The sequence below is a fragment of the Accipiter gentilis genome, chromosome 7 (genome assembly GCF_929443795.1).
Source record: "Accipiter gentilis chromosome 7, bAccGen1.1, whole genome shotgun sequence".
NCBI lineage: Eukaryota > Metazoa > Chordata > Aves > Accipitriformes > Accipitridae > Astur > Astur gentilis.
In genome coordinates this window covers 14,326,742-14,354,722 of record NC_064886.1, presented here as the reverse complement: position 1 = coordinate 14,354,722, position 27,981 = coordinate 14,326,742, and the positions used below count along the sequence as shown (strand labels likewise).

Sequence of the window (27,981 nt, the reverse complement as noted above, 5' to 3'; positions counted from 1 at the left end):
TTACCAAACTACAAATACTAATACCTAAGACAAGAGACAGAGCATTTTATGTTCAAATTTATTTAATTAAATTTCATTGACTGTTTTACCATAGGTCACACCAGAGACTGCCAAAGTAAACTAAACATTTTACATTCACTACAAGATTCTCTCAAATTTTCACAACTAGTCCAAAAACATGAAAGTTGTAGGGTCCCTTTCCATCAGTTTGCATTACGACTCACATTAATGACAGCAGGACTTATATTCCAGCACTGAAGAGAACGGAGCCCTTGGGTTCCCAGCAGCACTCCTGGCTGCAAGCTCTTCTAAATGTGTGTGTCGATGTGCGCGCATGTGTCTCTGCATATCTACAAAACCAACCTCCTGATGGTACAGAGGACAAATAACCATTTAACTGCTAATCGAGAAAGGAAAAAAAAAAAAAAAAAAAAAAGAATTTTGCAGCACGGAGGGTAGGAGGGTGGAATTACACAGGAGAGAGGTACAAACGCCCACACGCTGGCAGACGCGGCAGTGCCTGGCACTTGCAGCCGACAGGCGCACCAGCAGGGCAAATTGTATAGCAGAGCTGGCCCACCCTGGAAGCTTAGGAAAATTTTGCCACTGCTTGGAATGGAAATCAGATTGCTCCTTTTGTAAGCAAAGTAGGTCCAAAATGATTCCAAATTACTTGGATGTATGTGAGATTCTGAAGATGGAAGCTCAAGCAAGGCTTGTCCCACTGAGGTTTCTGGGGATACTGGGAGGAAACCAGGCATTAATAAAACTTCATTTAACTTCTGTTTTTAAAATAATTTGTTCTGATCTAGCAAGCATTTTGATAATATATATCTATGATATGCTCTGAATATTTCCTTAAAAAATGCTGAAGACATTTTCCCTATCTGAGAGTTATCTACAGGAGGTCTTTATTATACCATCTTTTCTTTTACGTGTCTACTCCTAACAAATATCAGAGAAATACGTCAGATGCTACAATTTAAACTTTCATCATATCTGAAAGTATACATCTCTTTTAAAGTGTATTTTCAACATGAAAAGAGCTAAAGTCACAATTATATTCCATTGCGTTATGTGTGTGAAATCAAGACCATTTGCATAGCTTCCAAAGTGAAACTCTGGAAAATAGCGATTTCATTAACAAGAAGTATTACTTTAGGGAAGGGCTACCATCCCCCTTCACTTTCACTGCACGGCCTAAGATATACTTGAAATATTCTACAAGTATTGTCAGTATCTTCGTCTAAAAAGCCAGCTTCTGGAAAATTTCAAGTTGCAATTATTTTATAAATCACAAGCCATTTTTCCTTAATCTTGCCAATTTTAATGAAGAAAAAACATTAGCATTTCAATGTACAAAAGTCCAATAAAACATGATTTTTTTTTTCTTTTAAATCAGTGAATGGGTAAAGTTTGGGTTAAACTTGTTTAACAGTAAAAGTATTCCAATTTCTACGAATAGAATTTCTTTTTTTTGATTTGACTATAGGATAATGACAATCCAGAAATAAATAGCTATAAATACATTCATTGTTCCTATTCGAAAAATAATCACATAGAGAAGACAAAACTGAAATGAACTTATTTGAATGTCTTTCTTTACAATGAGATATGGGCAAGTTATAGCAGAGCGACTCAAGACAGGAAAAAAACAAGTAGGGAATAAATTGGTCCAGTATTGACATTCATGAAACATACCAGTTAGCATAATTCTGCAGTTAATTCATCCTTTAAATGACACTACTCAGTTGATTTTTATTTGCTTCAGGTATACATAATGAAAGCAGTTTCCTTTGAATCTTTGCTGAGGACAGGTATAGTACCCTGGAGACACTGTAACAACCCCCTTCAGTATGCATGTGCGTATATATAATTATATACAAATAATCATGCATCCACACACACATTTGTATATCAACACTGCATGTGACGGTTAAATCCATCATCATTCATCATTGGCAGCACTTGTTCCTCTGACTTGGCCTTGATTACGTAACTGCAGAGAAAGAAAATACAGAATTAAGCATTAACAGTTTCCTCAAACAGTAAGTTCCAAATAGGCATTTTTATTAATCTCTAAGAAAAATAGGGCAGGGCAGTCAAAACATCACCAGGACTGAGCAAATCATACCAAAGCAATGCAAGACTTGTTAGGGAATCTTAATTTGGGTGCTGTCCTCACCGGCGGACAGCAGCTCCGGTCTCTGAGGAGCCCCACACGAATCAGAAGGCTTTTAAAACTGCTTTGGCTGGGGATCCCATCTGCAGTATTAAAACAGTCACAGGGGGAAACACCAACATTAAAGTACTGGACACAAATACTCAAAAGCTTGCAACTCTTGGACAACCTGTTTCCCGCAGTAACAGTTTTAACACTATTTAGTATTTATAAGAATCTGTGTGGAACTGGATTTCAAGAACTTACGCTTTCAAGATGACAGTCCACAGTTTCCCTAAATTACGTGGACTAAGTGTGTAGCAAAATGATGCTCAACGACTTTTCTGATTTGTGCCAAAAAGACTACCTGCAGGCTTAGGAGCTCAGTGCCAGCACAGTGATGACAACAGGTCACACACTTTGGGCTTCTGTACTAGATAAGCACAAAGAACCAGGTTATGTGGCCAATACCTCAGGCATTCTGCCACCAGACCGAGCACCTGCCCAGCCTACGACAGTGCCCATCTGTGGAGAAGGTCTCTTACATACCCTGGACACTAAGGGTCATCTCCCAAATGCTGATCACCACAAGGTTGTCAAACAGGAGGGAGGCAAGGCCCAGAAGTGTTATCTGGATATATGTCCATTTAGATGATTTCTGCCAGCAATTCCCATCCATCAGAACATTAATCACTTTTCTCCTTTTCCCTCCAGCAGTTGACTTACACAGCTTGATTTGCCTCAGAACCTACAGAGAACTCCTCTAGACGTCAGCAGCCAAAGTGCCTCGAACGGAACCCTTCTTACGCATCTAAACGTAAAATAAAACTGTGAGCTACCACATAAAGAACCTATTGCGCTGTTGGTTAGTAAGAGAGAAGTAACAACCTACATGACCAGGACTGCTTTTCCCTTGCCCGGAGCAGAACCAGCCTCAGCTAGAGCTGAGCGTTTTTGGAGATGGGGTGTACAGTATTTCTTTTTGTGAGGAAGCCTGGGAACTGTGCAGCAGCTGTAAATGATGCTTCTTAAATTTTAACAGCCCATGATGCTTCAGCACAGAGCAACACTGCTCAAAATACCCGATGTGGCATTCCTACCCTCACAAAGACATGAGGTAGGTCGGTCACAGTGCTTTGGCAGGGTCGGATGCTTTTCTACTATGCACTGATTAGCTGATGTGTATTTAACGAAGCACAGGTGCTCCTCATCTCCAGGAGTCAGATACATAAACCACTAAGTGAAAGATAAACAGTGAAAAAAGGATGAGCTGGGATAGAGAAACTCTGGAAGAACACTGATGAAGATTCAGAAAGTAACAAAAAAGTAACAAAAGCAGAGATTCTGACTATAAAAATCAACTTACGATGAAGAACAGGACCAACCAAACAACTGAAATGTGCACAGAATCCAAAGAGAAAGATTAGCTCACACCAGGAAGAAGAAAGGGTGTTAATGAGAAAGGAAATAGCAAAAGAAAGCAATGTATGTAAGAAAATGTAATGCTGCCAATATTACTAGGCTTGCTTTCTGCAGTTCTTTAAGCATCAAAGAAGTACATAGTGCAACACTGTCAAAAAAGCTGACTAGTACTCTGCAGGGACAGAAGCATGAGATATTCTTGTCATATTAAGCACCTTATCACTAAGCGCTTGCTTCCCAGAGGTCCTGGCCATAAAACAAGTGTTTTGTGGCATACTTGGGATTTAATGAAAGTTACTATTTAGCACAATGGATGAAATAGTTGAATATGAAACATAAAACCAAATCATTTGGGGTAAAATTATCATTCATATTTTATTTAGCCGTGACATTTTTGCCTTTAAGTTATTCTCCAATAATGCACTTCACCACAAAAACCTTGAAATTGCATCATTTATAGGTGTTTGTAGATACCCCTATTATAACAGTTGGGAAAACCCAAAATATTTTAACAGTAGGTCCGCACTCCTCTCACATTTCACAATACACATAGAAAAGCTGTGTTAGTGTAACTAATCAAGACATTTCTCTCATGAAAAACTGACTTTTTTCAACAAGCAATACACTTAAATTCCTGATGCTAATGTCTTACACAACAAGCTATGTGAAATAAACTATTTGCATTGCTTTGCAAAACAAGAAAATATTAAGTAAATACATTTTATATTTAAGAATGAGGGTAAATGTTACACCCAGAAACACGTGATCCAGGTTTTGCTTAAGGTAAAAACTAAAAAGCAGCAAATATTTTGCAAAAAATATTTAAAAGAAATTACTTACCAGCGAGAAATGTGAAACAGAACTTTGTCTACAAGAAGACAAACATCCACAGTGACACAAAAGGGAAATTTTCTCATGCACACAGATGTGTCAAGTGCTGCTTACTCTCTCCAATACATACCTTGTATGCACTCCTCAAACTGTCACTATCCCTTCTCAGAGAAATTGGATGAAGTCCGTTTCATTCCAAATAAAGAACTATGGGTGTGCAAAAGAGAACCCTTCTGACAAAAATCAGTTATAGAGGAAAGTAGTTACTCTTCCTCCTTCACAGACACCTACGAATAGGTGGCTCTAAGAATAGGTTCTGGCATAAAACAGAATTAAAGAAGAAATCCACATGATTTGAGAGAACACCTGCCATAATCAAAATTATCCAAATGCCAATGAGAGCGCACAATGTTTGCACAACTGAGTGAACATCATTCTTTTCCAAAGCATATTCTGGGAACTGCCAAAACAGACAAACCCTTTGGCTTATTTGAAGAGAAAGTTTGGTTTTACCAGCTCAGAACATCTACCTATTAACACACAGAACACTGAAGAAACACTTATTCCAAATCCAGAAAACATCTCTACACAATGCAAGATGGTTCCACACCATTCATAAAGTCCGAACATGGAGAGCATAACAAGTGGGGATGGAGGAGCTACAGCCAGTTTTGATACTAAAAGAAAAGATGTGCTATCCACTAACAACACTAGCCACTGTCAACAGTAGGTCTAAAGCACAAGGCAATCTGTTTAAATATGTCTGGCACCTGAAATGAGTTAAACCATGCAAAAAAAGCAAGTTATAGCTGAAGACACATTGTGTCTTGAAAGAACCAAGACAATGGAAGGAAAGTGACAAGCTGAATGGGTTTGGGGCATAAAGCAACCAGCAAAACAGGAAGGGGATAGAATTGCAAATCCAAAGACTGCAAAGAACTTAAAAAACCAGCATGATTTAAAATGAGAAAGGTTCATGCCAAAGGTCATGCTCTGGAAAGACACTACAGAAGAAGGCTTCCTGCCTAGCCTGTGCTGTTTCTCTACCTCTCAAAGGAAAGAGTACAGAGTGTGCCCTATGGATGAGTTTCCTTCTAGGCATCAGTCCAAAGACAGATCAGGCTAATATGTATTTGGTCCTCGCAGCCACTAAAGCATGAAAATTGAAACTATCTCAAGCCCGTTAATTTTACTTATTTCCTTTTTGCAAGTAGAATTCTCAGTTTTGGCGTGCTAATCAGCATGAGTTGAACAGCTGTCATGTGATTTATGGAAACTTGCCTGAAGACATGTTTGAAGAGAAAAAGTAATCAGAGCTAATGATGATTAGAAACAAAAAAAAGCAAGACACACGATGGAAAAGCAAGATGATGGCTCTGAATTCTAACTGACAAGTGGTAAACAGGCACTGAATGGGACTTTGTGCAATGGGTATGTTACCATAAATAAAAAGGTAGTCAGGGCAGACATTCTGGATTTAGTGACATCAGATATATTTACCTTACAGCCACTTCCAGCTTGACACAACACAGTATGCAGAAGCTTGAAGTGCATGGGTCTGCACAGGAGAATCACTAAAGGGGCTGTAATGTTCATCCGCAATTGCCCAAACACACATAAGGGGATGGACACAACATAACTTGCATCGATTCCCGAATAGATAAAGCTACAGGTAGATAGCACACAAACATCAACCTTAAAAAACCTGTTCTCACCGCTTCCAGCTCCTTTTGGGTTTCATCCTCCATTCTCCTAATGTCTTCCATAGTCAGATCAATCCACTTGTCAATCCAACAGAACAGCTGGCGATGAAAGTTGGTAAATATCCTTTTTTCTTGCTTTAAGAAGATAAAGAAAAATCAGATAATAGGCCTACATATTGCCAAATACTGGTGAAGTGATTGCAGCTGTTCAATTTGAAAAGTTATAATCTCTAGGTGCATGCTGTTTCACATTGCTACAGGTTCAGGCCCCTCACATTCCTGAATCCAATTTAAAGCCATCTCATTTCTCACATGATTTAACATGGAAAAAATGAACAAATTTCACTATCAAAAAAAAGTTTCCAGAAAGTTCAGCAATTCATGTTACTTGAAAATGCTGAAGAATCTTTCTAAAATCTGCTCTAGCGCCAAGATAGCCCCAGACAGAAAAAACATAACATCACAACAGCTAGAACATTTAACATGAAGTGTACAAAAATCTACGACAGAACTGTTGCAGGTTCTGTGCTTACTGTTAATAAAAACCAAGAATGGCCAATTCCTAAAGCCAGAACGCAGCAAAAAGGGAGTACTTCTGACTCCGAAGATGGCATGCTTGCAATTTGTACCAAATTGGCATCCCAGTAATACCTGACATGCAATTTCAAAGGTACAAAAACATTGAGAGTATAAATATTCCAGCTAAGGATTCCACAGCCCTTTCATTAAAGTACGCATATAATCAATCACAGTAAGAATATTTTCACTGTACCTCTTCTACTTAAATTGGTAGGTTTCACATTTCAAAACACCTGCCATCCCCCAAACCCCACTGTGTTATGTTGAAGAACTGCTACTTGCCAGCTCAGTCCACCTCTACTGCCCTGCAATCCCAACTTTTATAATGGGGACTTGAATGAAAGATGCATCATATAAATCATTCAATTTGCAGAATTACCAGTATTGCTTCCGGCTGCTCTGATAAAAGTAGTCATGTATATACAATACAAAAATCTATTTTACTACTAAAACTGACTTCTCCATGTATTCAGTTACGCAGGTTGCCACCTGAAGTTCACGTCTTGTTCATCTGCTCCCAGATTTTGCATTGCTCAGGCTGCCGAACGGCCTTAGAAACAATGCTGATCAAATCTAACATACGGTTCTTGACGACTAGCAGGCAGAGATGACTTCCTCTAAAGAATCAGCTTCAGGTAAAGCAAGGTTAAAAAAAAAATAAATTCCTATCTTCAAATACTCCTCATCAGACCATAGAATCATGTCTTGGCTCTTCTGCTCATCTTATTCCCTAACAGTGTTCAGTTTGAAATGTGTGATGGGCAACTCCTTCCCAAAACCACCACCAGTCTAAAGACAGTGTTCAGTATCTCCTTACCCTTACTTTGTACTGTGGCCATCACAAACTATGTCTCCATCTCATTTTCAATTACTATTGTTTGAAGCTTTTCTCTTTTGCTATCATATTTATTGAAATTTATAATCATTTAATACAGTTAGCTGTGTGGTCCACTCAGAGCTAAGAGCCCTGGCTACCACAATGAAAAAGGTCTGGCATTGGTTGTCTGTGAGGAAACACCATGGCTAATTGGTAATAGAATATCATGTTTTGGTTAACTCACTGTTACAGCACATTTTCTCTGGATTGGAAGGAACTGGCATGATGGTCTAGATTAAACACTTTGCCTATACTAAGTTATGTTCTAAATGTTTAGTCATACTTTCAAAAATATTTTATAATTCAAATTCTGATAATACAGCAGTAACAAAATAAAACGCAAACACAAATTGACAGAACACCACAATTGCCAACTAAATCCTAGTGCATTGGATTCTACCTGCATCACACCTGGTTTTGCAAGCAATAATTAAAAAAAACAAACAATCAAATATTTAGAATTAGCAGAAACACAAGAAGAGTTTCACAAGAAAACTAGAACATAAAATACTAGAGAAACATTAGCACACATTTTTTGCAACTTTCAACTTAAGAGAAAAAACAAAAGAATCAAAGAACTCTCTTCCTGCCAAGTGTTGCTGGTTACAGAATCAAGTATTAAACCTATGTGACCACAGACTCTTTGCTTATACCTTTGCTTTTTTTAACTTAGAAAGTTATTCTAGTAACACCAGTGAAACACCATTGCTAGTAGATCAAGACACGAATGCTTGTACTTGCTGAAGAAAAGAACAGAAATTGCTTGACTGTGAGCAACAGGAAACTTCATCACTGTTTCTCCTCAAAAACCCCCACATCAACACAGAACCACCCTGCCTACTTACCTGCCCACCTCCAACCCCACCTCCCCAGCAACATCCCTGCAAGGGAGAAGAACTTACCTTTTGTATAAAGTTTTCAACTTTGTTCTGGAGTCCCCACCATTTAAATTTGATAGTCACCAACTTGTAAGCACACATTTTAGGACACTCTTCGTCAGTTGCTAGCTCTTTCTGTTTAAGGATAATGGGAAGGAATTTTTAATTTTTTAAAAATTTACTTCAGTCAATTTAATACAATTATTAGAAATTATAATTCTAAGTATTCTATTAGAATTAGAAATTATATTGTTAATTTATAGTAAATTAAATTATAAATTATAATTCTAAGTATTATTAGAGTTATAATAATACTTAGAATTCTAAGTATTAGTAAATACTTAGCACTGTACTATGAACATGGGGTAATAGGGATTAACAAAATCAGGTTAAATCTGTAAGACAATTCCATCCATGTTGCAAACTTATACTATAAATCTTAGTCTTAACATGGATTTCATTTTCACGATTTCCACTGTAATATACTTTCTGACATTCTGAAAGGACAATGAAGCTTGATTACAATAGCTAGCACCAAATTATTTTTTACTTTTTGGTCTACTGCACAAAGGCAATTATAATCTGTGTTGTACCAAGTTGCTCAGTACAATGGTGGAAAACACATACTAGAAAAGATTCAGATAATAAAAAGCACATAATCATCCTTCAAGTTTGCTTCTCACAAAAGCATAAAATTTGAGCTTATTGCAGTTCTGCTCTGCCCATACAGACACTGGCATGCTCACCCCTCTTCCTCACATCCCTCTCCTGCAGACAATGCCAGAAGGGTATGTCTTTACCCAGGTGTAGAGGTAATTTCTAGTTGTGGGGCATACATATTCATTTTTGCATAATGAATTGCAGACCTCCTGACTGCTACTATGAGAAAAACAGGGAGAGAGCTCCTTTATCATCAATGGCAACAGGCAGCCATAAGACCAACTAAAACTCCACTTCAAAGACTGCCTGGAAGCAGCTCCAGCTCAAGGACTTCGTGCAAAAGAAGGATCCCCAGAAGAATGAACTGAGGAAAACTCAGGAGACGCCCACCACTGTTTCCTACAATTCCTCTGTTTCTGTTATAGTTCCTACATCCAAACAATTTTGAAGTACCTGTAACATCATACACAGTGATTTTCCTACAATTCATGCAGTCAAATTTATGTAATCCAAGAGACTATATCATGTTTTTAGTTTAACAAAGCATGTTAGGTTACTCTAAGCCTTGTAAAAGAGGAAGGAAAAATAAGAAAGGAAAAAAAAAACCCAACCCCCCAAAGGAAGCTGGTAGTAGCTTAAAAAAAAATAAAATCCAAACCCCTGTGTGTTAGGCTTGAATAACAAGCAATTACTGTAAGAAGTTCACAGATTTTTAGTCTTTATATCTGCAACAAATTTCTAAGTAGAAATACTTTACAGCATATGTAAGCTGGATTTCTTTTAACCATGAAATGGACAACTCCTGTTGGTCATGCACACAATAAAAAATATTTACTGTGGTATATATCTAACATATAAAAATCTTGGTGAATAATTCATATTTAACGAAGAATTTTTATCACAAATACTCATCACCAGAGAGCACTGAAATGAACACCAATTATCCTCAGAAGACTGATGTTCTATTCACAAGCAAAAAACAAAGTGCTGCTGTTGTTTGATGTTCCAAACAGCACAAGTCTACGTCCAGGCATTAGTAAAAGGACAGAACTAAATGGAACATATAAACTCAGTGCCGCCAGTTCCAGGCATTCAAAGTTCTCCTCCTCATTCTACAGCCGTTTTTAAAAAACAAACCAGCAACTCCTCACTTTCTTTGGGTCACACAGGCCCAAACAGGCCGTTCCCGCATCAGCCTCCTGCTTCCTTCCTGAGGAGGAAGGAACAACAAACACCTAAGGCAGGATGCACATTTTCAGCACAGTTTACAAAAATAATCCCTGTGACAATTTTACCCTGCTAGCAAGAGTACTTAGCCCAGATAGAAAGAGTATTACAATAATGGGAGTTTGAATACTTGCATCCCCTCATCGTCACCTCGAAACACACAATATGTTTATTTTCCCAGGAGATTCCAGCTAATGCTCTGGCCCAGGACAAACCCACAAGTCAGACTAAAGGTCTACCTGGCTCAGTATTTTGACAGTAGCTAATGGCAGAAATCTACGTAACTATATATAATCCAAGGAAGAAAATATTGGTAATTCACTTAGAAACTCTACCAATCTCCAGTTACTTAGAAGCTCAGAGACTTCCTGAAGCAGAACTATCTTCAGTCTTTGGACACACAAAGGGAAGAATTAAGGCTGTGTAGATATATGTAGATTGCAAAATCATGGCATTGCTGAGGTTGGAGGGGACCTTCTCTGATCACTGAGTGCAGGAGCCCTGCTCAGGAAGGGTCACCTACAGCAGGCTGCCAGGACTGTGTCCAGTCAGGTTTTGAGTATCTTCATGGAGACTCCACCACCTCTCTGGGCAACCTGTTCAAGTATTTGACCACCCTCACTACAAAAAAGTGTTTTCTGGTGTTCAGATGGAATTTCACGTTATTTTTGTGTCTGTACAATTGGAGTGTCACAGGATGAACTTTCATCATGTTGAAAAGATGACGGGAACAGCTTTGACAACACCACTTAGGTCAGTGGTATACATCGACTGCATCCTTGGCTGTCATTAAGACAAACTGAAATATGTGGAGCACCCACGAGGTAGCTTCGCAAGCTTTTCTTCTGGTAATGCAGCATAATGCCAGTGAAGTGTCTGCTTCAGTAGCACACACCCTTTCCGCTCTGCTGAAACTCTCAATGGTCCTGTTATGGTTCCCTGTGTTGCCATATTGTTGCCTGTCCTCTCACAAAAACCTGGTTCCTTTATTTTTTTCCCTAGGTTAATTGCCACGCAGCATTAAAACCACTGTACCAGCACATACTAAAGTAGAGGAGTGAATGGTCAGTGCTGCACAAACGTGGCCCTGGAACTACAGCTCATTCCACAGAGGGACAAGAGACACCTTAGGTCCTCAAATTCAGGCTGCTTTGATTTATGGTCTCAGGCCAGCTGAGAACAAGTGTGGTACTATGTAGTGCGAAATGGGGACTCTGTCCTGTCAGACATGGTGGTCAGTTATAGGAAATTAGAGTCTGCGAGCTTGCTGGTCCAATGCATCCTACTCAAATATTTGATGCTTATCTTGCTGCTTTGCAAAAACTAGTGGTAAAATAACTAATGGTGACATAACTAGAAGAAAATTCACACCTCTCACAGGAAGTTCTTCACACTGTATTTGACAGAAACATTCATGCTGTATTTAGAACTTTTTTTGGGTAATGAAAGACTGAATGCTTTTACAAGAAAATTTAAGAAACTGGGGCACCATTTGCAATACATTCAAAAAAACCTCAGCATTTTACTTAAGCGTAATTCATCACAGTACACACTAAACACAAGAAGTAAAATTACACTACTGTCAATGAAACATTTAATTTATGGTAATGACAAAAGTGAAAAACTATATTAATTGGTAACTAGGGGCCTATTCCTGACAGATTGCCTGTATATTCATTCCGGTATACAGCAGTTAGTTTCTATGAGGATATCTGGTGTAGCAGACAAAGTGTATTTCTTTCTGGGATGGGCATATACACGTGAATTTTGATGGCTGTCTGTGGAAGGATGTGCTTTGTGACTGGGGCAGGGATGTGCTGGCAAGTTTTGCGTTGCTGCTCAGGTGTTGTTGGGTTCCATGTGGTACATGTGGGTCCACATGAAACTTGTTTCTGAATTTGAATCAAGCAAGGCTCTGGAGGAAATGGAAGAGGACCTCAGGCAACAGATTCTAAGAAAAGTTATTTCAAGATAGGACCATCTTTATGTATGCAGCAACTGTTCAGGCTAAATTGTAAAGAAAAGTATACAGGCAAAGGTATATATGGGTGACATATGCGTGTTCTGACGCTTCAGCACCAGTACTCATGCTGCCTACTAAGGAGTCAGTTCTCACGCACGATTTTCCTGCAGTTGAGTATCTAAGCAAAGCAAATTCATCCTGGATGGGACTAAGTGCTAAGCTTTCACACTGCAGTCATACTGACAGCCACATAAGAATTGGTAAATGACCAAAGAATCTGGAAAACTGATTTCCCAAACCGACTCAGATTACATATGCCAGACTGAAAACTTGAAGAACATGGTAGATGCATCTGTGCATGCATGCACACACACATGCACAAATGCAAACAGGGTGTGTTATCTCACTGAGAGAAAATATTTATGATGAAATACTGCAGGTTGTCGTGTATTTTGTATACACTCCATACAAGTGAAAAATACCTAGATATTCAATATAGCAAGGTGAAGACAGGCTTAGATTTAGTTGCCACTATCTTCTGCTAGTTTTATGGTAATACTAAATAAAACATACACATGTACTATCTTTTACCCTGCTCTAAGAAATACACAGCTAAAACCATTTAAATATAAGCAGGTTACAACTAATTTTTTTGCATTTTAAGTCATCTCCAGTGGCTACCACAGCAGGCTGATGACTTCCGTGGAATTCATCATAGTGTATATTCAGATGTCAATCCTGAGTAAGGATTAAGTTCATCCAAGTTAATTTGCACAGCTTTGGTTTTAGTGATGTTTAACAAGTAGCAGACAGTACCTTTACTTACTAACACATCTGGAATTTAAACCAAATACAAAAGTATTCAATTTCTGCCCTCCGTTTTAAGACTAACATTGCTAGGGCTAGTCTCTAAGGAACAGTGAGCTGCTTTTTTTTTTCTGCTGATAAAGACTTCATAAGGTTGTAACATCAGTTCTTAGTACCTTCCAATTTGGCCCCAAAGGTCCTCTCTTCGTCTTAACTGACTGGAATAACGCAGGGTCTTCATCAGCTTTGTAGTCCTATAATATAAAAAAACCCCGAGAGTCAGAAAAAAAACCCAAAACCAAACCAGATTCAACATCCCACTGTATTAAGCTTCTGTTCAAGACTACCAAATTGATTCTCCTGAGTGGTCTGGAGCAGGATAGGTGATGCACATTTGTTAGGCTGACTTAAGTTTGTATTGAATACTCCATCACACCTGCTCATTCACTGCATATCACTAGTGGTGCTCATTATGTTTATACTACAATAGCATGCCAGGACTGCCTTCTAGGTCAGAATTTTCTTGTGCTGTGCACTGTGTGACAAACACTATCCTACTTGTTCTATAAACTTTTGAGAGGAAGAGAAAGCAATAATACAGAAACTAGTGTGCTAACATTTTCCAAGCTGCAACCTATATCCACACAGAACAAAAAGGGAAGGCGGCATAAGTGAGCTAACTTGCAAAATTAGAAACTCTGTAATCTCAAGTCTGTGAGATATCACCAGGCCAAGTACAGAGAGGGCACAAGGCAGCAGTCTGAGTGGCACCACTTTACAACGGACATCACTGCTTACCAAGTCATATACAGCGGGGAAAAAAGCTAGTATCTATAACAGAGTTGAAAATGACAAATGCTTCCAACATACAGATTTACTTAATTTTACTGATGAGGGGTATGAAAATTATTATTTGGTAAAGATGTTACTTTGGAAATTAGGAAAGGATTAAAAACACTGACCTCAGTAACTGAGAACACATAAGGCTTCAACAATGTATGAAAAACATCAACCTAAGAATACCATTACACTTGAGCAACCAAGGAGAACTGTAAAAGTTTAAGTTGCTTTAAAGTAGAATAAATGCTTGGGGGGTGCTACAGAAAAGCCCAAGAAAGTTTAGCAGAGTTTATGGTCTCCTTTTAAAAACAGATTTCAATGAGGACAAAATTTGCAGAACATGGAGTAAAAGAAATACCACCATAAAAGTAGCTACTGGCATTTCCCCCCAGTCCTGCATCAGAGAGAGGTCACAAGGAATCACATTCGTAAATTGCTTCTAAAGTGAATTAAAACTAAACCTTTACCTTTCTAATGCATTCCCCTACATTCAAAATTAAATACTATCAGCAGCAAGATAGACATACATTTAAAAAATGGCTCTTTGAATATTAAAACTGAAATATCAATGTTTCTTCTGAGACATACTACATCACCTAATTACATCTCTGCTGCAGAAGTAGTGTATTTTGGAGAACTGGTTTCCCTAGACAACAGAGTTACAAAGTTCTTGTAGACAAAAGCATGAACATAAGCACGTGTAAGATAAACCCAAACACTGTAACATTATAGAGCAGGAATTGTCAGATGGAGTTATACAGAAGACCACTCTAATCTAATATTCTGTCTTAGTGGCCAGTAACAGACGCTTCATGGAAGGATGCAAATAACCCAGGACAGAGCTATCACTCCAAGCAGTGAACAGTTTGGTCTTCCCTATTCTGTGGGTTTTTTTTCTGGAAAGGATATAAACTCTTCCTTTATAGAGGATCATATAATTGGGTATTCCTCTCCACTTTTATTCTTGGCCTCAGATGCACCCTGTGAATTACTGACTAATGAATTATGAACTGTGCAAAAGTATTTCCCACTCCCATTCTTCTGAAGGGATTTCATATTTATTCTCCATATTTATTCACCAGGAAAATCCCAAATGAACCTGGGGAAAAAACAGTCCACACAAAAGAATTCCAACCAACTTTCCTCAGCCCTCCCAAAACAGCTCCATTTCTGTTTTTCATGTTTAACTCATGTAACCTGAATTCAACAGATGGTCCTACCGCATGTACAGTGGAGGAACTATTACATGAATTAATTGTTTCAGCTGTCAGAAGTATTGAAGATCACATGTAACATGCCAGTTTTCAAATCTAGATTATTCCATTGGCACAGAGGAACAAAGGCTACTTCTAGACTGAAATTCCAAATCCACAGGCAAGGCTACACAAATTAGTTATTAATGCTTTCATAACCATTTTGACATTTACAATGCACTTTTGGCAAGCTAGATGGAACTGGATAATCCAGGAGGTCCTCTCAGAGGAATCTCATTTCACTTACAGAAAAATCAGCTGTTATTCTCTGATACTTTCTTCTCCCCAATTTTTTCTCATTGTTCCCAGTTCTTTTATTGTACCTACCTACACTATGTATTAAAATAGGCTGGAAGAAACCTTCAGCCATTCTGTAATTAACATATCTAGAAACCATTAACTAGTATTCAGATAAACTTCCATATTAAGCGTTCAAATATATACTTTAAGAATTGAGCAAATATTTCACAGAAACATCTAAATGAGTCAAGACATTCAATCATATTGCTAATCAGTATGTTTTATGAACTTCCACAAAATAGTATTTTCCTCTATTCCTCCTGCTAAACTGAAACACTATGTTTATTTAAAGAACCCATATAATAGCCAGACAACTTTAGCAGGGTACTCCCACAGGTGCTAAGATAATACTTTATTCACCTCACAGGGACAATTTAAGGAATCAGCATAAGCACTATACATTAACATTTAAACTCAACAACACTTAAATCTAAGTCCACTCAAGTTATTATAATTGCAGAAAGACTAACAGCAATATTTGTCATCTGAATTTTAGTAAAAACCCACTTATTTACAATTTTACTGGAATAAAGCACATGTCCTTTTTACAGACATCAAAAAGAGCAAACATATTCCTTCATGTATGATAGCTTCAGCATGCAGTATACAGCCCTAATTCTCAATTACTGCCGCATGTGAGCAGTAGCACTGAGCAAGACAGCCTGCTGGCTTTGCTTGCAGTCTGTCTCCTCTAGGAAACCAATGGGGGAGGCAAGCAGAGGGCACACAATTTACAGCGCTTGCCATCAGCTGTAGACTTCTCATCTCATTACTTATTTCCAACTACTGTGGGTGAAGACAGCTGCAACCTACTCAAATCCTCAGGTCCTGCATATTCTGGAGGCTGAATGTGATACACCATTTTTTTTTTTTTTTTTTACCCTTCAATCCTTGGGTGGAAAAAAGAAGACATTGTCTTTACAACCATATCAGCTTTAAGAAATATATGTAAATACTACAGCAGAATATTTTCATAGAAATATATTTATGTTTTAAATTACTGATTATGACTGCCTTTTAACAATTTCACTCAAACACTGGATGGAAGACACTGAGAAAAGGATAAAGCTATAGTAATGGATAAACAATTTTCCAATAAAGATTTTGTTCTAGATAACTAATTCCTGGCACGAGCATTGCTACTGTTTTGGGGTAGCGATGTGCTAAACAGAACCACAAAATACAGGAGTTTCCATATTTTAGTGCCAGTTTTGTAAATAAAATCAGGTACTGCATTGAGATAACCCTGAATTTCTTAGTTTGATTGTCTGAATACCCTGCCAAGGTAGAGCTCATACCATAGTGGTGTAAGGCATATGGATATCCATACCATATACTTCATTTGCACTAGCAATACCCAGAGGAAGCTGCCTGGCCTGCTGTCCCAGTTGTAAGCACAGTCTCGCAGCATTGTATGGCAACATCACATTTAGGATGTTTTCATAGTTAGAGTATCTCTGTGCTTTATTCAGAGGGAAAAAAGATGAAAAAGCAATAATTATAAAGAGATTGCTGTTGTGCTTCCATGGATCGCTACAGAGCACAACAGACCAAACTTAAAAGCAACAGAAGGACAATACCAAAATGAGCCCAAATGTATGTAATATACTGGAATATTAGAAAACCTGGAGAGAACATAACACAAAATATCTTATGACACTAAAATTCTGTGGTACATCTGTATTTTGTATATTACATTAATTTTTGCTACCCTTTTCTCTAGAAGAATACATTAGAAATGGAAGAGATACAGAAGACAGCAAGAATGATTAATTATGGAACCAATTCCATTCAAATAACAAAGAAAGTAGACCATGAATCTTCAGCCTGGAAAAGACATGACTAAGAGGGATAAAATATGGAAATCTGTAAAACCAGAGAGGGAATATATGTAGGTAGGGACTGGAACTAGGAGAAGCTGAAAACCATAACCATATGAAATTGTCAGCAATCCAAACCAAAAACTTTAAATTACTTTCAACACAAATACAGGCAGAATACTGCCATCAGTGGTCAATAATGACCAAGAAATAAAGAAAGCACAAGCATCTTTTAGAAGGGAGGGATTTTTTGAAAATTTTTTCTGAAGGAAAACGAACTCCCTTTTGATAGCCAGTGCTTGGCTGAGCCCATGTGTTTGTGCTGCAAAAGTGACATGTTTCCAGCCATAAAACTTTTTTTCCAAACTGTTCACTAGAAGGACAGATAAGCTGCAGTTCTCCCTCCTTACTAAAGCTACAGTAGTGCATCCTCATGAAGAGTAGAAAGTAATTTGGACTGTTTCTTTACAATGGCACACTCTGCAGAAATGTCTCTACATAACTGTCAAAGAGAAAGATTACACCAGACAACACAGCTCATCAGCACTGGATTTACCATGGAAAGTGCCAATATAGAGAACGTAGCAAACCATTTTAACAACAACCATCTCAAATTAAGTACAACCCTTACGATTAAAACAGAAAAATAAGCCACAATTTATTAGTCAATGTAATACTTTTGAGAAAGGCAGTACAGGGAATTAGACTATTTTGAACAATCTTCTGACCCATGAAACAATCTGCGCTGCACTAACATGTGGAGGCAACAAAATGCATAAAAAGGTAGAAAGCAGAACATCTTTTCCCTAAGTGGAAAGATAATAATAGTAATAATAATATAGTATTGCAGGGATAGTGAATATGTTTATAATATTATTTATATTATTTACATTTTATTAGTCATATACTTATTATTTTACATGATATTATAGAAATATTATTTATATATGGTAATTGTTATGCTTGTATTATTTGCCTTTGGTTCCAGTTAGACAACAATGAATGTAATTGCTACCTAACTAGCCCTTCCTACACCCGTTCCATGTGTGAAGCAGGGGGAGTAAGCAGCAGAGTGGAGGTTTTTACCTTCCTTAACATCCAGTGCTGATCACTACTGGAAAAAGCACACTGTTGTGGTCCAGTCTGAAAATGTCAATGCCAGAAAGAAAAATCCACAGGAGACTAGATGAATCACTCTGTGTAAGATTATGAAGTGCACATATTTTGACCAGGTTACATTACTTGTAACTAGACTGTACCTTTGTACTAGCTTGTAAGACAAAATCAGTTTTGAAGACTGGTGAAGTTTTCTATGCCAGAGACCACATACAGAAGCTTTGAACCAGGACCTTTCAGGACTCAGTTAACCCAAATCCTGCTAAGGACAGAAAAAACCCCCGTCTAGATTGAAGTCTAGATGGACAAGAGAGCATTGTAGGAACTCTTCCCAACACACAAACCCTACCAGCATGCAAGGAAGAAGACTGGACTAGAGCCAAAGTACAAATAAACAACAGTTCTTTGCAGAGTTTAAGGAAAATATCTGTGCAGCAAGAGCTCAACTCCCGACAGCAACAAGTCCTTCTTAGGAAGAAAAACAGGTGGCTGTTGGAACAAGTATTACAGCTAAGAAACCCTGAAGCCCTCTTGAAAGCTAGACAGGCAAAACATCATTATGCAGCAGCATAACAATATAAAGGAGCTAAAAACCATTTCAAAGAAATACACAAATATCGTTTCATAGGCAGTTTCTGCTCAAAATCTCAATATAATATGCATGAATGCAACAAACTGTTACAAATTATTTCGAGAGACTGTGAACACAATAAAGTAATAATTGCAACAAACTCAGAACGTGGGTGTTTCTTTACAATTCTCATTCTCATTTATAAGACCTGCTAGAAGCAGTCACGGAACTCCTGATAGCTCGTAGTTCACTCTATCAAGTAGTATAAAACTCGAAGCATACCTTCAGGACAGAATGATTTTAAGAAAACTTTTAGAACCCAACATAAAAATGATACAAGTCTGATGTCTTATGTGCAAATTAATGAAAAAAGCTTCCTGAACAGCGAGTGGCATAAGACTAACTAGGCAGGTGGACGTAATTTCTGGCTTTTCAACTCAGTATTGCATTAGTTTTTTAAACAGGAGAACATACATACTGTCAGTGTTATTTAACAGAAAATGCACATAAAGATGACTGTGGAAGGGAATGCATACTAGCTCTTTTCTCCAGTATGATCCATAGCTCTGAAGACTCTTTCACAGCACAATAAACGATCAAAATCAGGTTGATCAAAGTATGTCATATTCCCAACTCGGTGCATGATTTCCATGTCTCATAACTGAAACAATGAGCAGCACTACTGTACACTTAACTGATATGCAAGAAAAGTGTTGATGTATTTGGGTAGGTTTAGCTAAATGGCTTTTAATAACAAATGTCTTACAGTCATTCCCATCTCCTGAAGAGTCCTGTAGCTACAGGACAGCTACTAGGTGAACAGTTCCCTGAAATCACCTTTGAAAGAATGCCAAGGTTCAAATGAAAAATAAAATTAGCCTTGTTAAATTAGCACAGATGTACACTGCAGTGTCATCCTATGTACTAAAAGTTAAAGGTCTCCATGAAAGAGACTGTTTTATAAGACAGTCTGGAAGATACGAAGATTTATAAGCACCCAGGACAGTATGAAAAAAAGCCTGAGGGGACAGAAAAGAGGAGAGAAAAACACTAGTAAGCTAGGAATAAGTCTTATTTGTACATACATAGGTTGTTCCATGGGATGCGCAGTTTAAGATACATACTTAAAAGAGTAAGCCACAGGCACTACTGAAGGAATTAAGCAAAATTCAAAGTGTGTGCAAATTATTCTATTTTCTAAACCGGTAAATAACATCACAATATGAAGAAAGGCTGTTTCTGTAAGCAGGCTGAAGATTGGGAGAAAGTAACAGGGCCATCTAACAATCCCCTGGGCAAACAATCATTTGCATCTTTATTCTAAATAAGTACTGATGGAGGTTGAACAGTTCATCTATTCAAACTCAGTAATTCGGACAAGCTTTTTTTGAAAATACAAATGCCCAAGGAAAACACACTTCGGGGTGAAAAGTCAGGTCTGTAGCAGTCAGTCTGTTTTCCACATATCTCTGGATACTGGCACCTCAAAGAGCCCTAGTGACCAGGAACACATCTATAGGGTCACTTGCAGGGAGTGCACCTAGCACCAGACTGTCATTTTTGATGCCTGAATCCTGATCACTAGCATATTTTTAAACAAGTCAAGGACATTACAGGATCCAAATCCCAAGTATTGCAAGTCACTGGGCTTTCTTTAGCAGCAGCTAAATAAAAAGACTGACCACTCCATTCCCATAGCCATTGTAGCATTCTTCAAAACACAGTAATTTTGTAGGCTCGACTGTAAACACTTAAGGCAGTTTGACAGTGGAGCTTCACAAGACCTGAGAAACAACTGCCGAATAAAGACATGACCGCATGATCCAAAGTCACCTAGTTATCATCCACCAGCTGAGCACCAGTAGCAGTCCATATTCACATACCTGCCTCAGCTGGACACCAAAATGAAACAGCCCCGCAGAACTGAAGTCCAACAAAATCCCATTTAAGTTGATAGCGCTTTCCCATGCTTCTTCAAAAATAAATGTTCTTGATTTTTTAAAAGAAACTAAGAGGTATATTCCGATCCTTTTGATAATACAGGGAGTCAACTTTATGACTTAGATAAGATGTTCCAAGACTGTTACCAATGAAACGCATCATGATACTAAGCTTCTGGGCTAATAATATGGACTTTAAGTCCGAAATGGGAGAGATCCATCTATCAGAAAAACAGCTCTTGCACTCAAGAATATTTTAACAGTCTTTTACAGACTACAAAAGAAGAGCATTTCCTATATTCCATTGTATTTCTTCAAACTGCAGAACAAGGGATAGCTCAAGGCACACAGTAATTTGACTGACTTGTATAAAATTGTATTTTTAGAACTTTGTTTCAAGTAATATAATGAAGATCGACTACAACCTAGTTAATTTCTTCATTGTACAAAAATAGCTATAAACCTGATTTCAATTTCTTTGTTTTCACTACACTCTACTTTCTTACAAATCGTTTCAAAAAACGTAGCCTCTTCTGATGTTAATTCAGTGTTCACTTCTGCTTTCTCTTTAAAAAGTCTTACTCTCCTGGGAAGTGATTTTTATATACAAATCACATAAAGCTACATAGATTGTATGCTGGAGATGATTAAGAGAGGGCAGGGTTAATTTTATATCTAAAGAAAGCCACAGATGTCAGCCAAATTATTTCTATACATACTTAAACAAGCATGAGTTAGCATATGCATGCCATTAGTATCTTAAAAGAAATTTACTATTTTTATATTTATGTTGGTTGTAGCTCTGAAACTAAAGTAACTGCTACACTACAATGGGTTAGACCAGGCTCATTCACTGAACAAAAGGATAAATCTTGAATACATGAAAACTTTTATCAAAATAGCTGGATCTTATAAACATAGTTCCATTCTTTCAGTCATACTGTTATCCAAGACAGTACATTTGAGTTGCTTTTCCAGGCAAAACTATGACTGAGAAAATAAACGTGCAAATAAAACTTTCCTTTGGCAACACTGACTATTCCTTTTCCCTAAAAAAAATGAGCATACAAACTCCCTCCCCCCACCCCCCGGCCACTTAGAAATGCAATTCCCAAACAAGCATCATAACAACAAAAAAAGAAGCCATACAATGCACATGATTTCAGAAACTACCCAACAGAGTGAACTAGTGACTGCTCTAATATCACTGAACAAAGACAAAGAAACTGTAGGAAAAGAACCTCTGGACAAATAGAATACATGGAGAACAGCTAATGCTTTCATAGGGGACATATACTTTCCAAAACCAGCAGCCTTCTCCGAAGGCATAAAGTAAGCATGTAGATCACAGCAATTTTGTTACTATGATGTAGCTAAACTTCCAAAAAAATTCCTCAAGTTCCATTACCTAACCTTCATAAACATATTAGCATAAATGGAAAGTCTCTCTCATGGAGTCATAAGCAGTAAAGAGAGAGAAATCAAAGAGACTACAAGTGTGGGTCCCAAAGAATTTCTGCTAACTAATCCTTAACTGTCCAGGAAAGGGGCCAAACAAGTAGAGTGGAAAGGGTGTTAGCCTACAGAAACCAGAGTTATCAAAGTTTGCATAAGAGTTTGAGTACAATGTCAGCCTTTATTTAATGAAGTCAGGACTTTGCAAAACTGAATTTCTGGGAGATGAAATGGAAATGAAAATTTGAATCTCAAATGAAAATTAGTCCCAGGTATTTCTACACAACAACGGGCTACACTGAGTTTGAATTTGAAAATATTTTCTTGAAATATTTGCTAAAAGCGCAAATGGTGTTAGAAGTTATCAAAAAAGAAAGAGAATGTAGAAACATCAGAAGAGACTTAAGACTCTGGATTAAACCACTCTGCACTCATAGTTTTGATACTCTGTAGGTCAAATATACAAAAGAAAAAAAAAAAAGAAAAAAAGAGGATAATGCACTGAAAATAGTTCCCACGACTTCCCCACATGAAATGGCTTCTACAGGGAGATGGACTGAAAGATAAGGACCCTCAGCTTGGAAAGATATGCTAAAAAAAGAGGTAGGGGAAGAAAATATGATCAAAAACTGTAAGATAAATTATGCAGAAAATATAAATAAGAAACATCCCCACCCCCAACAAATTACTTAAATTATCAGTCAGGCAGAAAGAAAATATCTCCATACCATCTAGCACTCTACAGAATTCATGATGTCATAAAGATCAAAAGTATAAATGGGTTAAAAAATGGATTAGATGTACTTATGGGCATATAAGTGGCTAATAAACACAACAGGCCAGACACAACCAGTAGCTCTGGAAGTCCTTTAAATATAGATTGATCTTTCAGAGATATGCATCTCCCAGCTTCTAGTATATACTTCCCAAGTTTCTTATCCTTCCACAAGTATCTGCTACTGGCCACTAACAGGATACTGGGTTAGATGGATCTTTGTCCCGAGCCAAAAATATAACTTGTTTTAGCATACCACCATCTGTCAGTCTTCAGTACAAAGGAAACTGGCAATATCAAAGGCAGGCCATGTAATCCAATAGTGCAAGAGGGCATACAGCACGAGCAGTGCTGCTCACTAAGAGTACTTCAAACAGAATAAATACTTAAGTTCAACACACAGTAATAAGCACAACTCTTTGTTTACACATACTGTGGTCAAGCAAGCACTCTGACAGATGACAGCATTGTAGTTGTCTGCCACAATTCCAGGCATGGAATAGGGAATGCACAACATACATTTACCTGCCAGGTCAGCTCTAAGGTCATATGGAATGTCTGAAAGAACAAGGGGCAGCAAAACGCTTCCTCGCTGCATTAAAATAGGCAAGACATATTTAATTTGGTTTACAGGGAGGTTCTCCAAACAATGTATTTTCACACATGTAAATCCACAGATCATCTGTTAAACATTAGTTAAGCAACAGTGCAGGTTATACACCTATGTTGGTAATGCAAATGGAAATTTATGAAGCAGAAACCTTTCCCCTTCACACACCACAGCCTTTCCCCTCCTTCCTCTACTTTCCTGCAAAGGGATCCTCTCCCCACAATGCCAGATATCCAAGTATTTATTTTCAGAAAGTAACAATTAAATAGTATAAAGAAAGTATCCTTTCACAAAATCGAGATAATAAAATTTATTGTGTGAACACAAATTGCTGTCAATATTAGTGCATACCATTTTCCTACTACCAAAAATTAATGACTAGACATAGAACAGTCCAGCTGCTAGAATTAAACAAACCAGACAAGCCCAGATGTGTAGAAAGCAATAGCAGTAAAAACAAGGAAGTAAGGCAGGCACATAAATAAGTACAGTGAAGCTGCCCTCTAAAGTTGCATAAAGCAGCATCTAAAATCAACATGTCCTACCTTCTTACGCAGATTAATCATACACACTATGAAAAATTGGACATGAGCCGGCAACATGTGCTTTGCAGCCCAGAAAGCCAACCATATCCTGGGCTGCACCAAAAGCAGCGTGGTCAGCAGGTCGAGGGAGGGCATTCTGCCCCTCTGCTCCGCTCTGGTGAGACCCCACCTGCGGTACTGCATCCAGCTCTGGGGTCCCCAGCACAAGACAGACACAGATGGACCTGTTAGAGTGGGTCCACAGGCGGGCCATGAAAATCTGAGGGCTGGAACACCACTGCGGTGCAGAAAGGCTGAGAGAGTTGGGGTTGTTCAGCCTGGAGACATGAAGGTTCCAGGAAGATCTCACTGCAGCCTTTCAATATATAAAGGGGGCTTATAAGAAAGATAGAGAAAGACTTTACCAAGGCCTGTAGTGACAGTACAAGAGGCAACAGTTTTAAACTGAGAGGGTAGATTTAGATTGGATATATGCAAGAATTTTTTTTTATGGTGATGGTAGTGAGGTACTGGAACAGGTTGCCTAGAGGAGTTGTGGATGCCCTATCCCTGGAAGTGTTCAAGGTCAGGTTGGATGGGGCTTTGAGCAACCTCATGTAGTGAAAGATATCCTTACCCATGGCAAGGGGATTGGACTACATGAACTCTGAAGAACCCTTCCAACCCAAACATATGACTACAAGCTGGTTAACAAAAAACTGACAATAGAGGGGAAAAGAATGGGAACTATTACAAATATTAAGTGTTCTCCTGTCAGCAAAATCTCAACATGGCATGTAAAGCTTAACTAGAAATCCTTTCATGTATTTATTTCAGTAGAATTTGATACAATCACATTCAGGGTAGTACTGTCTTTTCTGTGCAAAGACCTATTGAAAAGGCAAGTTGAAAGTGTGCATGCCCAGCACTAAACTTTGCTAAACTTACTTCTTCATCTCGCCACCTACTTCCATCACACATGTAAGCAAGATAAGACTCCACGCAATCCTGGTGAAGACACTCCTTCCAAATTTACACCCATGCTCTGTGTACAAATTCACCGAGTAACCACATAGTCTTACTAATAAAATCTGTCCTTCTAAATTTTTGCTTCTTATATCAAGATATTAAGCTTAAAGTTCTCAGGGAAAAGACCACAGACTCCTATGCATAGACTTCTGGGCGTATCCAGGACACTTATGTTTGTCAAAACAATCACTAAAGATGAAACTGAAAAAGTAATCCCACAGCTTTCGGAAGAGATGAGCAGTTCATGTCTTGAGAACTACTCTGATGAATAAAGTTTAAAACCAAAAAAAACAGGTCTAGATTTCAATGGTAAAACCTGATTGATCCTCTTGAGATTGTCATAACCCCAGAGTGAAGGATGTGTGGAGGGACAGAATTTAATTTGAAGAATTTGTAACCAAGAAGTAGCAGCAGAAGCACAGGAGTAGCTTAGTGGAGACACTGTGCTCTGTCATGCGGGACAGCTGGGATACATTCTTGCACTTGGTCTCACACACCGCAGTGAGCACATAAATGCTTGCTTGACCAAATCAATTACTTTATCTACAATTAAAAGTAAAAACTACACTTGTGCCAAAAGCCTGTTGCCCTTCATGTCTTAGTTGTGCAACTAGAAGTAAAATTCAGTAGACAGAAGTTGTAAATGCATTTACCAAGTGTGGAGCTTTGGAATGAATGATTCTATTCAAGACAATTTTCATTTATCTGTTGGGTAAATTCCATACCATTTTAGTTTATTCACAATCAACACAAAGCATCAATAGAATTAGCTGCATGCTACATCCATATCCCAATAGCAGAGCATTTACTTACTCCTGGTTCTACTTGAGTTCTATCTGCAATGTCAATATGGACAATTTCAACAGTCTTCCATGTGTTTGGATCTAAATTGTGCACCTGCAAAAAGAGAAAAAGGAATGATTTCCATGCTGTCACCTTACACAGCGATGCACCTTATGCAGTACGTATGCGTGCCATGGATTTTTTCTGGCCTTCATAAAGGCAGTGTTCTCAAAACCTATCCTTTCTTCCTCTACCTTTCTAAAAAGGAATAATGTCCACAGTTACAGTTCAAATTCACTCACTAACCAATTTTAAACCAGCACAAAGCCTTCACTTCTTGTGCATTCAGGAAACCTGGATTTAAGATTAAGCTGTATTCTTCTGTCACATTCGTTAATGCTAATGAAATCAAGCTCTAATTAGAAACATTACCCATTTGGTAATCTGCATGAGCTTTTTGATCTAGAAAGGAGCTGCACAAATTCTGAAGTGCAAATATGGCAGGTTTCAATAACCTGACTAAATCTAGTAGGTTCCCTAAATCATAGGGCTGCCTTTAATACAGACCAGATGAAGTGTGTGTCGTATGAAGGTATATGAAGGTCTGAAGATGTAATCAGCTTCACACCTGTAGGCTGTCAGGCATACCTAAAGTTACAATTACAGCAAGCAGAGCTGTCCAAGAAATATTCTCCTTCTCTGTAGCATATCCATTGCTACAGTTCATCCAAGCACTGAAAATATACTGACAACTATTCCTTTGTGAATGGTTTATGGATATGTTTGTCACTATAGTAAAAACACAGCTGAAGAGACCTGTGAACCAAATCAACTGTTTAGAGAGGAAAACAAGAGTATTGCCAGCCTGGAAAATTTGCAGAAGCTGCTTCAATACATAACTCTACAGAAGTGTATGCAGATAAACTCCAATAGTCTTGTGAAACCTGTTTTCAAACAAACTTGTCAGCCTAAGTAGCACAAGCATGTCTAAGGTAAAAGAACATGAAATTAAAAAGAACTTACTGAAAATCTATTTAAATATTTGAGTGAGAATCAAGCATCTGCATTGGCCTCAACACAAAAAATGAAAACCTTTTCTTGTTCTTGCATCTCATTAGGTGAGACAGTTGACCACGTTAGAAGGATTTGAATAATGCTTTCTTTGTTTTACAATTATCACTGGTAGGGCTTTGACTTTATGCAGTAATTATCCACCATTACCAGGTATAGAATACTTTATCTGGATGACTATATCTTGAAAATATTACTAATGCTTGGTATCCAAATCCCAACTCACGTTCTCTGATGTCCCCAAATCTGGTTTATGCCAGGTCTCAATTTTTATGAAGAAGTCATCTTTCATATATTCATTCTGTAAGAATTAAATCAAAAAGCATGAGTCTGATTACACCTCTGTGCTTAAAGTTTAGATAAAATGGTATTTACATATAAGTCACTACAAAGCCTTGACTAGCAACATAGTCTAAATTATAAAATTAAATTATATTAATTATAAAATTAAATATAAAAGAAACAGCCCCCTTACCTACATGCAGAAATAGGTACAATGAGATAACTAGTATCTAAATCTTAAGTATCAGCTACGGCAGTAAGTAGTAAATTAAAACCAGCTATGTTTGAGAAATCCACCTCTAACTCTTGCATACAAATAGAAATAATACTGTCATTTACCATCCTTCCTCAACCCTGAAATTCTTTACCTTCATGTTCAAGTAATTTTCAAATTATGAATACTGCAGTCAAGACAAAAAAAACTAAAATACATTTGCTTGAAATTTTTAATAAATGAGACTATTCTGAGGCAGGGATAATCATTAGATGTTACTGTATAGCACA

At 37.8% G+C, this 27,981-nt stretch overlaps 1 protein-coding gene across 1 annotated transcript; it reads right to left on the bottom strand.

Moving 5' to 3' along the window:
- Nucleotides 1-56: 56 nt before the first annotated feature.
- On the bottom strand, nucleotides 57-27,851 carry LOC126041349 (phosphatidylinositol transfer protein beta isoform). The gene is made up of 7 exons (XM_049806887.1): nucleotides 27,846-27,851; nucleotides 27,422-27,496; nucleotides 26,155-26,238; nucleotides 13,285-13,362; nucleotides 8,476-8,586; nucleotides 6,130-6,252; nucleotides 57-1,999 (listed from the first exon to the last, which is right to left on the bottom strand). Exons 1-7 carry the CDS (start codon nucleotides 27,849-27,851, stop codon nucleotides 1,949-1,951), a joined length of 528 nt encoding a protein of 175 aa, XP_049662844.1. The 3' UTR covers nucleotides 57-1,948.
- Between the last annotated feature and the right edge of the window lie 130 nt (nucleotides 27,852-27,981).

Bases quoted from the DNA above. Each gene is read 5' to 3' on its own strand.
- LOC126041349 (XM_049806887.1), bottom strand. The intron at 8,587-13,284 runs GTACTAAGAACT...ATCCTTAAACAG, and splicing joins CTTTGGGGCCAAATTGGAAG to AAAGAGCTAGCAACTGACGA. The intron at 6,253-8,475 runs GTAAGTTCTTCT...ATCTTCTTAAAG, and splicing joins TTGAAAACTTTATACAAAAG to CAAGAAAAAAGGATATTTAC.